Source organism: Cloeon dipterum, chromosome 1 (assembly GCF_949628265.1).
Source record: "Cloeon dipterum chromosome 1, ieCloDipt1.1, whole genome shotgun sequence".
In the NCBI taxonomy this organism is placed as follows: Eukaryota; Metazoa; Arthropoda; class Insecta; order Ephemeroptera; family Baetidae; genus Cloeon; species Cloeon dipterum.
Genome location: NC_088786.1, coordinates 8,457,368 through 8,471,642, shown reverse-complemented (window position 1 = coordinate 8,471,642; position 14,275 = coordinate 8,457,368). Strand labels below are relative to the sequence as shown.

The following is a 14,275-nucleotide window of genomic DNA, read 5'->3' as shown; positions in this document are numbered from 1 at the left end:
CACGTGATGGGAGCACGTGATTCAGCCGTACCAACAAAACATGAATTTCTCGTGGAGGGAAATAAAAAAAAACTATAAATCAGGTCAAAAATTCTGCCTTTAAATGGCACATTCTTTTAATTTCATTAAATACAGAAAAAAGGGTTCCAAAAAATCTTAAATTTAAGTAGCCCCGTGAAGATTTAAAAACCTTTAACGTTGGCTACTGTGACTTTAATGTTTTTTCAGCAGCAGCTGATTTTTATTTAAGGTGGGTTGTGGTTGACACTGCGGTTTTTGAAGACACCTTAAATGTCGAAGTGGGCCGGCAAACATCCTAAAACTTAAACCAGAACTTTAATGACCTCGAAAAAGTGCAAAGAATCGAAATGGGTGAAAATTGGAACTTGGATCACATCAGAGCTCAGGCTGCCAACTGGACTCTGCAAGGCGATGCTGACTTGCTAGAAGCACTTGTCAAAATCTCCAAGGTTTTAATTCGTGTTGCTTTTTTTGTTTATCGTTAAAATTATCTTAAATTCATAGGATGTGGTGGAGAAAGCAGAGGCGTCCTCGAGAAAGGTGGACGATCTGTGCATCAGCCTCGATCGAGCCAACTGCGACCTGCAAAATACAACAAATTCCTTCACCGCTCTTGCGAATCAACAGTTCATGGAGAACCGAGTTGCAGAAGAGGAACCAGTTATTGCCGCTGAGCAGAGAAAAATTGAGCCGGAAATAAGTGCTGCGGTAATAAATCACATCGCATTTCTCGTATTTCAAAACAAACTCGTTTCAGGATCAGACTAGTGTGAACTGTGAAGGTTATTTTTAGTTTCAAAATAATCTTTATTATGGTTCTGCCCCATACATTTGCCTATTAATAATACGCGTCAAGATAATATAGAGTAATTCAACTCTAGGCTTTTCATTTTTACTCTTTGCAGGAAAGAAACAAAAAGGTCCGAGATGAAGTGCTGCGGAACAGCCTAGCGTTTTTAGATGAGAATTTTGATTTCATAGAAGTTCCTAAGGCAAACGAATCTGATGACGAGCAATTAAAGTAAGGACAATATTTATTATTAAATCAAATTGTAAATTTCGTTAATTTTATTTTCAGTAGCAAGCCCGCGTTTCAAGTGAAAAATCCAACTCTCGGCATTAAAATACCCTTCGTAATTGGATCTAAGGAGTTTGAGGAGGACGATTACATTGGACTTCGGCCAGCAGCTGTGGCAGATTCTAAAGAACCTACAATGCCCGTTGAAGTGGTAAGAAGGAATCAAATATTGTTAATTCTTATAAAAACTTATTCCGCGAGTTTGAAAACACTTGCACTTGATTTAAAAATTTAACCATTTATATCTATAGCTTTATTTTTTCATTTGATTTAATTAGGGCTTAAAATTAAAATAATATATTATGGTATGAATCACTAAGAGTGAGTAACACACAAGGTAAAATATGGAGATCAATGTTTGCTTCGCTTGAAATAGTTCTTATCACGTACAAGGAAATGGTAGAAAGTTGATTCGTTTATCACAGCATTTGCAATCATAGTTCTAAATCGCGAGGAGGTGATTCAACTTTTATGAAAAATTAAAATGTGAAAGCCGTGACAAGCATTCTTCGTTAATCGTGAATTTGCGTCCAACTGCATAAAGGGCTCCCATCACAATATAAGGGTTGAAACCAGACCAGAACTTAAAAATGGAGGCAATATTAGAAGTATGTATAGTTATCCAAAGTAAATTATTTAAACAAGATCTCCGATAATGTATTGCAATTTCATACTTCTGATTTCCTGACAAAAACAACAAATAATTCCTGACTTGAATGATTTTTTTCTTATACACAATTTCCCGAAAAGTAAATTTTTTTCTTGAGAATAATTCCACAAAATTAGAATGGTTGAATGGAAGTCTATCAATATTTTGCAATTATTGGCTCTGTTCATCTGATAGTTTCAGCTTATTAAAGTTCTTAAAATGTTTTTTAAATTTGACTTAAATTTTAATATCATAAAATTTGATGTAGACGTTTTTGGCATAAAAACTTGCATGTTAGAACGGAACGTACCCATGGTGTTTTTTTTGTAAATTTGCGAAACAATACCAGACCAATTTTTCTCTTAAATAAAGTTAGAAACAATACTAAAATTTTTAGGTAAGTCCATACCTGTCCAAATTTGGTAAGGAAATATACTCGAAGTACAAAGTTCGTCCATCGTATTTGTTATTTAGAATTAATGAAATTTGTAATAAATAATTTTTCTATTTCAGTGGAAGAAAACATAAATTAATGTGTCTATGAAAGAAAATGAAATTTTGAAATTTCACAATACCTTTCAGAATTGGGGCAGCAGCTCATTTGATCCCTCAATATCGAGTGAGGAAGACGCACGGTCTGCGTCAGTTGGAACTCAACAAAGTAATCAGTCGTCCCAGAAATCCTCCTTCATCAATGAACTCGCAGCCACGGTCGGCGGTGAATCGCCGTCTGAAGCTGAGGTCCAGGTTACGCAGCCCAAATTTCGCTCCCTTATGTCTGCTTACGATCAAAGAGGTGACAAAATTTAATTCTATTAAACAATCAGAACTAAACATCTGCTTCAGAGCCCCCGCCACTGTTTGGGGGACAAGAAGACGAAGAAGAGGGAAATGACACAATATTTGGCTCTGGTGCTAATCTTTTCAAAAGCGATAAAATCGCTGGAAAATCCAAACTTGGTTAGAATTTAATTTCTAATCGTTCATAAACAAATCGATTTACTCAATAATTTTGCAGATGAGGAGCGAGGAAATCTTTTCGCTGACGAAGATGATAATCTTTTTGACGAAGCTCCTCAGCCTAAGCAAACCAGCAGTGAAAACTCTGCGAGCAAGCCCCCTCTAAAGGTATTGTTATGTTTCAAAAATCTAGTTTCGTGTTTGAAGATAACATTATCAGTCTTACAATTTTTCACAATGCTAAAAAACCTTCAGCTGCCCGCTGGTGCTGTGTCAATTTTTGGCAATAACAAGCCAATGCTACCAAAGCAAAGACCGCCGTCTACGTCGTCTAAAGGCTCTTTCGATGAACCAGTTCAGCCCGCTCAATCTCCTGTTGTTAGTAAACTGGCCAGCCCGCTCGCTCCTACAAAACCAAATATGTAAGATGACTGTTTTAAATTAATATTTAGGTCGGGATTTTAAGACTTTTTATCAATGAAACTGGATGATTTGGGAGCTACTTTTGACTCCCAAATTATTTTGACAAAGAATTCTTCGCAACATTTAAACAGTTTAGCTGGTGTATGTACTTAAATTATTCTCGACTAAAATTATTTTTCTTGTCTGAAAATTTTTACAAGCTCTGATTTGGTACCTAAAAACAGACAGAAATTCCCAATTCTATTTGTAGTCGTCACCTAGTTTAAGTTTTTTTTTTTGCATTTCAGTGGTCTCTTTGACGATGACTCTGACGAAGATTTATTTGCTGCGCCGCCTGTTGTAAAGGAAACTCCAAGCAAAGTCGTGCTTGGAAACAATTCTTCCAAATCTTCGTTGTTCGGCGATTCCATGGAAGATGATGATTTTATAAAGCCGCCAACAAATTCAATCGCAGATAAACCCCCTGCTATCAACAGCAGTACAAACGTGATTGGTGCTACAAAGCCAGTTCCTAAGAAGCTTTCTCTGTTTGGCGATTCTGACAGTGACGAAGATATATTTTCCGCCTCAAACCCATCTTCAAGCAGTAAAGGTCTTTTCGGGGATGAAACTGAGGATTTGTTCAAACCAGCTAAAAAACCAGAATCTGCTCTTGAAGACATTTTCAGTCAGCCTAAAACAATTGCGCCAGTGGAAGAAAAAATAGTTACTCCGAAACCGGAAGAGGTGCAAAAATCAATAGTTAAACCGAAAATTGAGGAAAAGCCTGCACCTAAAATCGTTTCCACTGATACGACTGAAATCAAGAAGCGTCTGAACTTAGTGCTGACCAAAGAAACACCAAAAGTAGTCAATTTATTCGAATCTCCAGAAACAGAAGAAAAGAAGCGACTTGAAAAACCTGAAAAGGTGCTAACTAATCAACTTGAAGACACGGAAAAAGCTGCATCTCATCAGGAATCAAAATCAGGTAATGATTTTTTTCTATTTTCGCTGTAGATATACTAAAAAAAAATCCCCAGCTCCCCCGCAAAGTGCCGTGCGAAGAGGACTCTCCCTCAAAATCAACCCCCTAGCCCTGCTTCCCGGGAGCAAACCCCTTAAGACTCCAACCCCCTTGTCCCCGGAAACACCATCCCCCAGTGCACTCAAGGAGACTCCCCCACTTTCCCCACCTGCAGAAGAAATTTCATCTCCCCTAGTGGAACACACTCCAGCCACAGAGGAGGAAACACCTGGCGAATCTGCCAGTTTTGATAATGTCCCTGTTAGCAGTTCTCAACTTCTCCATCCCGGAAAGGTACGTGGCTGTGAATTTTCCAATGTGGCCGTCTTTCCTTCCCCGCACAGAGGTTTTCATTGAAACTCCAGACATTTGTCCCTAAAAGGAAAAGTGGTTCCTCCCAGCCTGTTGAGAATTTCGAGTCATCTTTTGCCACCAACATTTATAATTTCATTTGAAAATAATAGAATCAAAATTCAACAGTTGAATTTTTTTTAAATAATTAAGGGTTCACAAACTTAATCCACTTTTAACTTTATTTGCTTTTGAATAGTCTAAATAGTTAAAAAAAAGTTCTCTTGCCTTTTGTTAGGAACCGTGTCGGATAAACAATTTTAATTTGAAGATTTTAATTAAAAAACAAAAGTAAACATCAGTTTTGGTAAAAGTTACCTGTATCTCTATTGCAAAAAATATTATTTTACTTGAAGCAAAATAAATCCATTACGAACATTTCTTAAAAAAACAACGATAGACTTTCTGTAAAAAATTGCCTCAAAAAGTGTATATCCCTACAAACAATGCAGAATTTAACAATTTGTTAATAAACGACAATATTGGTGAAATTTTTAATTAATTGTAATTAAATTCTCATCTCTATAGTAATTAAAATAACACTCGTTTCGATTTTCCTTGCAGGACCGAATTAAAATCAAGCAAAAACGAAAGCCACCAACTCGCAAGGGGAGACAAGCGTCGGTCGAAAGTCCAAGTGATCCCAGCACATCGAATCCGGTCTCTCCAGCCACAGACGAGGACGACTTGTTCATCGTTCCCGACGTTCCCCCAGCGATGCCTGCGGAGGAGAAGAGTCCTCCGCCTGTTGTAAAAGAAGTGCCACGCTTTGGCGAGTTGGAGGTGAGTCCGTCATCGATTTTCATGGAGCCGCCACCCCTGCCTAGCAAGATTGATGACCTCTTCGGCGACGAAGACGATTTCTTGTTCAATGATCCCGTGCCGGCCAACGAACCCAAGGTGGATGCTAGATTAAGTTTTGAACCTCCACCATTGCCGAATGAAAAGCTTGACACACCAAGCGACGATCTGTTCGCCAGCAGTGTTGCGAAAAGTCCGGTTGATTTGTTTTTCGCTCCTGTCGCCATGGCGCCACCTGACTTGCCAAAAGCGTCGATTTCCAATCAGGAAAGCTTAAAAGTGACGGATATATTTGAGAAAGATGACCTCTTTGGTCCGCCCAAACCCAGTGCAATCGAAACTCCAAAAGCCATCTTCAACTCTGAGCCGCCTCCTCTTGAAACCAGTGATGACATTTTCGGGGACGATGACCTTTTTTCCGATGCACTCTCTCCAAACTCTTCATCAGATTTGTTTTTCGAGACGCATCAGTCGAAAGAGGAGCAGGCGATTTCTTCGCCCGACAAAGCCGAGGTTTTCCTCACTCCAGACTCTTCGTTAGAGTTTAACAAAGCCGTGGAAAATCTCGGCCCAGAGAAGAATATCACAGATGACGAGCCTGCTTCTCTCTTTGACGAGGACGAGGACGACGATGATCTTTTTGGCGCACCAATCAAAAGCATATCAACTCCAAAACCAGAGCATAACCAGAAAGTGGTCAAGGAGAAATCAGCCAGTCCCCCGACCCAAGTGAAGAACCAAGTCCATGACCTGTTTGCTGAAGATGACGATGATGACGACGATCTTTTCGGCTCCGTACACAAAACGGTTCCCAAACAAGCGGAGAAGATTCAAAAAGCAGAGCCGGCCTCTGCTTCCAAAGAGCCTTCTAAGGATCTGTTTGAGGATTCTTCAAAGCAAGATATCATCAAGCAAAAGAAGGTAATAATACTATGATTTTTCATTCCCGTCCTGGTAAAGTATTTCCCTGACTCGTCATGTTCTTCAATAAATATTTTAATGTGTTGTCTTGTCCTGCTCGGGTATCAAAGTTTTCGGATTTTTCAGTTTTTATTTGATTTTTAATGTTTTTTCGGAAACACATTCGTGAAAGAAACTGGACGGAATCGTGCAAACCCTACTTGAAACTTGAAGTATGCTTTCTTAATTTCTTATATATCTGTTTTTAGGAACTTGTGAAGAAAAAATCTAGCGCATTGTTTGGAGACCTGGACGATGAGGAAAACGATCTGTTCGGCTCGTCCGTAGCCTCAAAGGCTCCACCAAAGCAGCAAGCCCAGCCAAAAGGGCAGGAGAAAAAGAAATCCGATGACCTTTTTGACGACCCACTTCTCGGTGGAATGTGAAAAAATGTGGAAAAATGAATCCCATACACCAGGTGCATTTTGTTGACAGCTTTTTGCTGACTCAAAGTTGAAGTTGTTATTTTTCGTACCTATAGTTACAAACATGTGATCAGAGAGGCATTCCTCGGTTTGATTCCATATGTATTAATTTAAATCTATGTCAATAAAGTATATATGAAATGTTCGAGAATTACGAGTATTATTGGCTCACTTGTTAAGAATCCTCACGTTTTCGCGAGTAGGGCTTCCGTCGGCTCGTGCGGCCACCCCTGTCCAGGCAGCCCGAGCTCAGTGCTCTAAGCACCTTGGCCCGAGCCGCTAGGTCTGTAAGCTTAATTCGATTCAACTGCGTCCGCTTCATTTCCGAAATTTCAGCTTTTTCGCGAATGACTCCGCTTTGAATTTTTAATTTCGCAACAGCAGCAGCAGTTTGATCTTGTGTCGCCGCGGCGTCAGATTTTAGGAAGCCATGACTAAGAAGTACGAATTCAACTGGCGCATCCCGGTTCCTGATTTTCTGCAGCAGGGAATCGTCGGTGACCGCTGGACCGAGGTGATGTTCTTTCTATTTATTTTTTTGAAGAAGTTGAATTGAATTTTATTTGGGAAATCGATCGCAGGAAAAAGAATCTTACGACTACGAGCAGGCCTGCACATTTAAAGTCGACGACTATGGCTTCTTTGTGTATTGGAAAAGCCCCAGCAAGGTGAGGAAAATCCAATAGTTGCCAGTGCACCGCACGTGATCAGAATTAAGTGCTTTAAAGACATTGAGAACGAGAAATACTTATCAAATTCAAAACGTTGAAAATGAAAGACTCAAAAATTTAATTATGGCATATTTGCTTGTTTTCCTACAACCTCTTATTTTGCCTCTTTACATTTAAAGAGGGCTGTGAAATTATAAGACAGTATTTTTTTCTGAAACCCCTATCGTTATGAGACCATTGAATGAGCACAAATTATGAAAATATAAGCCGTTGAAGCCATACTTTTAACCATCTGAAACCATCCAAATCTGCTAAAAATCCATGAATACAATAATTGCATATTTTTAAAGGTCTCAACTGCGCAATTTTAGGTGGTGGTTGACGTAACCGGTGAAATTATATGTCCTGGTGGCTGGCACTTTTTGATTGGACAGTCAATAATATAAATTTTTCATTGCCATCTAAGATTTTTTATTAATTTTTTTCATTATTGTTATAATAAACACCGTAGTGAATTTTATAATTGGATACGTTTTATTATGCAACCGGCTTAACATTTAAAACAGGACGGTTGCGTCACAGTTAAACAGGAGCACACCATTATTATATTTTTCCCTTGAGAATGAACAATGAATGTGATTTTTAACTTTTGGTATTTTAGGAAGGTGACGTGCAAGAGTTGGCTCAAGTTTGTGATATTCGCTATGGTGGAATGCCTACTGTGAGTGAAATATAATAATAATGATTGAAATGGTCCAAAAATCAGTTCTACTCAGAATCCAAAACTGCTGAGTACTTTGATTAAAAACCACGGAAACAACGTTGACGAAAAGAGTTTGACAATCTGCAGCGGTGCCGATTACGTCAATATTAATTACCTCCACGTGATTTGCCCTGATGCAGACACAGCAAAGGTATAAAGAGACGATTTTAAAGAAATTTTGGAAAATTTTTACAAATTAAATAAATTTTCTAACAGAAATGGCAGCAAGGCTTGCGAGATATAACCCACAACAACAAGGCGTACAATGTGTGTCCGCGAATCAGTTTGATGAAACAGTGTGTTTTTTATATTTATTTGTGTATGATATTAACACAGTCTTGATTTTAGTTGGATGAGACTCCGCTTCCTGGTCAACGCCAAGGGTCAAATGCCCGTGAAAGTTATTACCAAGACTTTTGCCTCTGGAAAAACCGAGAAGCTCGTTTACTCCAGCTTGGCAGAATTAGGACTTCCGAACGGCAAGGTGAAAGATTACACGGCTTCCAACATTTGCAGCCATTATTCATATTGTGATCCAGGGTGATGCTATGGACATCGAAGAGTTCACTTTTGATAAATTCTACGCCTTGTACCACAAAATTTGCCCGAGAAACGACATCGACGAACTCTTCCAGATGATGTGAAAATCTAAAAAATTTTCTATGGTGATTTCATGCATGTTTTTAGAACGCGAGGCAAAGATTTTGTCACTCTGCAACAACTGGTGACCTTCATGAACGAAAAGCAGCGAGATCCGCGGCTAAACGAAATCTTGTATCCTCTGTACAGCGAGAAAAGATGTACAGAAATCATAAATGACTACGAAAATAATGAAGATCTAAAGAAAGAGCGTTAGTGAAATTATTCAGCCAATATTTTTAATTTAAAAAATTAAAAATTTAGTGAAAATCAGCAGGGATGGAATGATTAATTACCTGATGAGCGACGAAAACGCGCCGGTGTTCTTGGATCGGCTCGACATGTACATGGACATGGACCAGCCTCTGGCGCACTACTACGTCAACTCGTCCCACAACACCTACCTCTCCGGCCGTCAGTTTGGTGGCAAAAGTACAGCCGAGATGTACCGTCAGACCTTGCTGGCCGGCTGCCGATGCGTCGAGCTCGATTGCTGGGACGGAAAGGGCGAAGACGAAGAGCCGATTATTACTCACGGAAAAGCCATGTGCACCGACATCTCTTACAAAGTATTCTATTTTCCTTGATTATTTGATTTTTTTGAAAATATTTTTCCTGATCGGTATATTTAAAAGGATTTTTTTCTACTCATGTTTTGATCCCAAATGAGATTAAATCTCACAATCCTAAGACTATTTGAGTCAAAATAAATATCTTCTGAGTCAAAAACTACCAAAAAACGTCTAAAGTATCGTCTAAATTACTATATTGAAGCCGTTTAAACACATTTAAAGGAAGAAAATGTGAAAGATTTTTCTAAAAAATATTTGGTTGGTTTTTCCCAAGTATTTTTGTATTTGATTCCAATTAAAAAAATTATTAATGAGTTCAGATTTACCCATTTGTAGAAATTAATCCAAATTCATCTTTAAAAAACTGAATTTGATCTATTTAAGCACTATTCCAAAGATAATTCCAGGTGAAACTTAATAGTGGCTACCCCCTAAATTTTTATAGCAAGAAAACCGCTGGAAACATAATAATCTTTTTTTTCGTAAAAAACTGTCTGCTTTTCCCAACCCTATTTATTTGTTTCTAATAAAATTTATAAATTACAGGAGGCAATTATTGCCATTCGTGACTGCGCTTTTGTGACGTCCGACTACCCGATCATCTTGTCTTTTGAAAACCACTGCTGCAAAAGCCAGCAGTACAAAATGGCCAAATATTGCGACGAAATTTTCGGCGACCTTCTACTGAAGGAGGCAATGCCTGGCTACCCTGTGAGATTAATTGTACTTTTTAATATATTAGACTTGATGATTGTAATTCATTTCAGCTCGAGCCTGGATGCCCGCTGCCCCCTCCTAGTGCCATGAAGCGAAAAATCCTCATCAAGAACAAGCGCATGAAGCCGGATCAGGAAAAGGCTGAGATGGAACTTTTCTTGAAGGGCCAACTGGTTCTGGATAACGAAGAAAAGGAAGACGCTTCAGCTGTCGCTCCACCAAAGGATCAAGTACAAGAGTTAATAATTATTTAATGTAGAGATCCGTATAATTTTCTCTCAAAGCTGCCTGATCCGAACGAGCCTGCTGCAGAAGGTGCGCCAGGCGCTGAAGGTGGACCTGAGGGAGCTGCCATGCCCGCTCACACCGGCTCTACAACCAATGTGCATCCCTGGCTCTCCTCGATGGTCAACTACGCTCAGCCCGTCAAGTTCCAGGGCTTTGATGCCGCGATCAGTAAGCTCAAATATTCGAAAAAAACGGTCTAATTTTTTACATATTTTATTCTGACAAAAATGCAAGAAGAGTCCGAAATATTTCTTCAAATGTTTCTCAATAGACCTAGACCATTAAAAAAGTATTGAAAGCTTGGCGTGCAAAATTTATTTTTAAAATATATACAAGGATTATAATAGATTAGTCTCAATTAAATTTTTGGTTCTCTAAATTTCCCAAAATTAACGCGAAAATCTTTATAATAATACATCATACTAATAAATTATTAAAGATATATTACATAAATAACATGCTTCGGAAATTTTTTGTGGGGTTTGCGAACCCTGGTTTAAAATGTGGTTATTTTCCTGAAATTCTTGAAAAACAATATTGCCTGCCCTTTTGTCATACCCTGTTTTAATTTCAGAAAAGAATATTCACCACAACATGTCATCCTTTGCTGAGAACGCTGGTATGAACTTCATCAAAACCAACGGTATCGACTTTGTCAACTACAACAAAAGGCAGATCAGCCGAATCTATCCCAAAGGCGCCCGCGTGGACTCTTCCAACTACATGCCTCAGGTCCGTTCATCTTACTACAAGGAAACCCTCTCAGGATTTGACTTAATGCTTACTAAACTATATCGAATATGTGTTTACTGATGCAAATTTTTTGATTCGACGATATTAGCAACTCATAGGAATTTAAAGAAAATGAGAAGAAAATATTCAAAGAACAGTTTTTACCAAATTAGACGAAAATTGGTTCTTAGACAATATTCTATGAGTCAAATAATTGATTAGTATGGGTCAATTTACTATGAGAAAAATCGGTTGTGTTTCGTCCTGAGAGCTTTTTTAAAGGATAATGATCCGTAAAGCAAAAAACTAAAAATTTATAAGTTTATAAAATTTTATTAATATAATATATATATATAAATATAAATATAAAATATATATCAAAATATTTTTTGTGTGTGTAAAAAAACTGAACAATTTTGATACATTTTTCGAAACGATTTCGGAAAAATGTAATAGAAAATTTATTTCCTAATGAAAAATAGGTCTTCTGGAATGCTGGGTGCCAGTTGGTGTCGCTGAACTTCCAAACGCCCGATTTGCCGATGCAGCTGAACCAGGGCAAGTTTGAGTACAACGGCAACTGCGGCTACCTGCTGAAGCCAGAGTTCATGCGGCGAGTGGACAGAAGCTTCGACCCCTTCGCCGAGACCTCTGTGGACGGTGTCATCGCTGCCCAGTGTTCCGTGCAGGTATTAATACACAACATTTAATACGTTTTTCCAGAGGTCATTAAAATTGTTTGACTTTGTCACGCAGGTCATTGCAGGTCAGTTCTTGTCTGATAAGAAAGTGGGCACCTACGTGGAGGTGGACATGTACGGTCTGCCGGCTGACACCATCAGGAAGGAATTCAGGACCAGACTGGTGCCTCTCAACGGCTTGAATCCTGTTTACAATGAAGATCCTTTCTTGTTTCGTAAAGTAAGCTGGAGTTTTAGCTGGCGGGATTGTAGTTTTATGTCCATCAAATATTTTTTCCACGGGTGGTAAAAGGTTTGAAATTTTTACCAGAATTTCGTTTTATTCCCGTCCAGTTTTATTTCTCATACGGATTTTAAGCTTTTATAGCTACGATTTTGAGTTGATTTTCCCATTTCCAGAAAAAAACATGATTGCTAGTCATCTCTGTCCTTTTGAAAAATTTTATAAATGTGATGTTACTTCCGTCCTGCAGATTGTGATGCCTGACTTGGCCGTGCTCAGATTCGGCGTCTTTGATGAAAACGGCAAGTTGCTCGGTCAGCGAATCTTGCCGCTGGACGGTTTGCAAGCAGGCTACCGGCATATTTCGCTGCGAACGGAAGGAAACTTCCCCATGGCATTGCCCATGCTGTTCTGTAACATCGAACTCAAGATCTACGTTCCCGACGGTCTCGGAGGTGAGAATATTATTTAAAATTAATTATTTTCAATTAAATAAACCCTCTTTCGTATAAATTTTCAGACTTCATGGCTGCTTTGTCCGATCCAAAGGCGTTCGCCAAAGCTCAGGAGCAGCGAGACGAGCAGATGAAATCGATGGGAATTCAAGATGCGAAAGTCGATGTAATTTATTTAAAATTAAATTTCAATAATTAATTTAATTGATGAAATTTTATTTTTAGTCTAAAGCTGCTGAAGCTGAGAAGAAAAAGGGTATGATCTCAAAATTAAAATACATAAAAGAGTTTTTATTTTCATTTAAACTCCAGCTCTTGAAATCAAATTCGAAGAAATCACCGTTGAAAGCCTTAGGAACGAGAAAGGGTTCGCAAAGGTGGGCAAGAAGCAGCAAAAGGAGCTAGAGACCATGCGCAAGAAGCACTTGAAAGAACGACAGACTTTCCAGAAGAATCACACTGCTGCCGCTGAAAAGCTGGGCAAGGGAAGAAAGTAAGTCCTGGAAAAATTCTCAACTGAATTCAATAAAAAATTCTTTGCTCTGTGTTAGAAATTCAAATGCTTGAGCAATAATTAAAAATATAGATTAAAAATTCATACAATTATTCCACGAATCCTTAAACTCTTACAGGAAGCAACAAGTATTAATTTTTATCAGGAAAACCGCTAAATTAAAATTGATTTTATACAATTTATTAATGGTCTAAAAAACAAATGTTTCCGTCAAATTGTTTCAATTTCCTGAGTTTTCACCGTTCCATCGAACAATATCTTAAAAGGGACAGTTTGAGTTTAAAATTTTATTGCAAAAAGAAATTAAAAACACAGAAAATACAGGTCTTAAACGCCTTGATTTTAAATTTTCGAAAAAAGACCAAAGTAATTCATTTCTCTTAGGAAAAAAATATTTAATTGAGATGAACAATTAGATTGCTTGAAAATCTTTGATGTTTTCCCATTTTAAGTTTACATATTATTTTGCAGAAAAAATTAACCAATTTTTAATAATTTTAGATTTTAATAGAACAAATCAATTTCTCAACTGAAATTCAATTCCCAGGCCAGAAGAGATCATGAAGGACGATAGCATACTGAAGGTCGTAAAGGAACAAACGACCCAGTGGTCGGAAATGGTGGAAAGACAGCTGAAGGAGGAGTGGACCATGCTCAAGGCTCACCTGAAAGACAGCGAGGAGCTGCTGAAAAAGCTCATGTCTGATGCTCAGTTGGCGCAGGTCAAGCAGCTGGAAGTCCGTCTCGACAAGTTGGTGTTTTAGCCCAAAGTGCGTGCCCCAAGTAAAATCACGATTGGTTCGCAGGGACGAAAAGGACCTGGTGGCGTCCCAGTCCAAGGTGAGCGTGGAGACCGCCAAGGAGGTGGCCAACGACAAGACGCTCAAGACCAAAAACGACAAGGACCGTCGACTGAAGGAGAAACAGCAGACCAACACGAAACGCTTCATGGAGGAGCGAAAGACGGCCAAGATCCGCGCAGCCAAGGAGACGGAGAAGCTGAAGAAGAAGCACGAGTCAACCGAAAAGGTTCTGACGGCAGAAATCGCTGCGGTGAGGATGGGAAGCAGACGATGGGCTGCTTTCATTAGAAATCTCACATGTTTCAGATTATTCAACTGTACGAAGTGGAAGAAGTCGAGTTCAACATGGGTGCAAAGAATTACTGCTATGTTTAGTCTTAGACGTCGTAAGAGGCGACCGAGATAAACTGCTGCTGAATATTTATTTGTATTTTACAGCCCATTTGTTAAATTAGGCTAGTCATTGTATTAAATTTAATACTACTGCTCAAACAATATCTTTTGATTTTACCAGAAAAAGAAG

The 14,275-nt window shown here is 38.7% G+C and overlaps 2 protein-coding genes across 3 annotated transcripts; both read left to right on the top strand.

Annotated features, from left to right (window-relative positions):
• The first annotated feature begins 228 nt into the window (after window positions 1-228).
• FAM21 (Family with sequence similarity 21) lies at window positions 229-7,189 on the top strand. The gene is made up of 12 exons (XM_065476335.1): window positions 229-470; window positions 526-729; window positions 927-1,042; window positions 1,100-1,250; window positions 2,331-2,544; window positions 2,595-2,708; window positions 2,767-2,876; window positions 2,964-3,130; window positions 3,419-4,101; window positions 4,154-4,431; window positions 5,053-6,210; window positions 6,459-7,189. Exons 1-12 carry the CDS (start codon window positions 369-371, stop codon window positions 6,633-6,635), a joined length of 3,474 nt encoding a protein of 1,157 aa, XP_065332407.1. The 5' UTR covers window positions 229-368; the 3' UTR covers window positions 6,636-7,189.
• On the top strand, window positions 6,921-14,249 carry LOC135934518 (1-phosphatidylinositol 4,5-bisphosphate phosphodiesterase-like). 2 transcript variants are annotated; one of them, XM_065476338.1, is made up of 23 exons: window positions 6,921-6,957; window positions 7,011-7,188; window positions 7,256-7,342; window positions 8,007-8,066; window positions 8,122-8,259; window positions 8,325-8,404; window positions 8,457-8,592; window positions 8,648-8,748; window positions 8,796-8,959; window positions 9,012-9,316; window positions 9,866-10,030; window positions 10,087-10,266; window positions 10,321-10,492; window positions 10,899-11,056; window positions 11,539-11,745; window positions 11,813-11,977; window positions 12,231-12,435; window positions 12,501-12,601; window positions 12,661-12,691; window positions 12,748-12,928; window positions 13,497-13,700; window positions 13,756-14,002; window positions 14,059-14,249. In XM_065476338.1, exons 2-23 carry the CDS (start codon window positions 7,105-7,107, stop codon window positions 14,125-14,127), a joined length of 3,240 nt encoding a protein of 1,079 aa, XP_065332410.1. In that variant the 5' UTR covers window positions 6,921-6,957; window positions 7,011-7,104; the 3' UTR covers window positions 14,128-14,249. The 2 variants fall into 2 exon arrangements, with proteins under 2 accessions (XP_065332410.1, XP_065332409.1); XM_065476337.1 differs by lacking the exon at window positions 6,921-6,957 and having other exon boundaries at window positions 6,967-7,188.
• The last annotated feature ends 26 nt before the right edge of the window (window positions 14,250-14,275 follow it).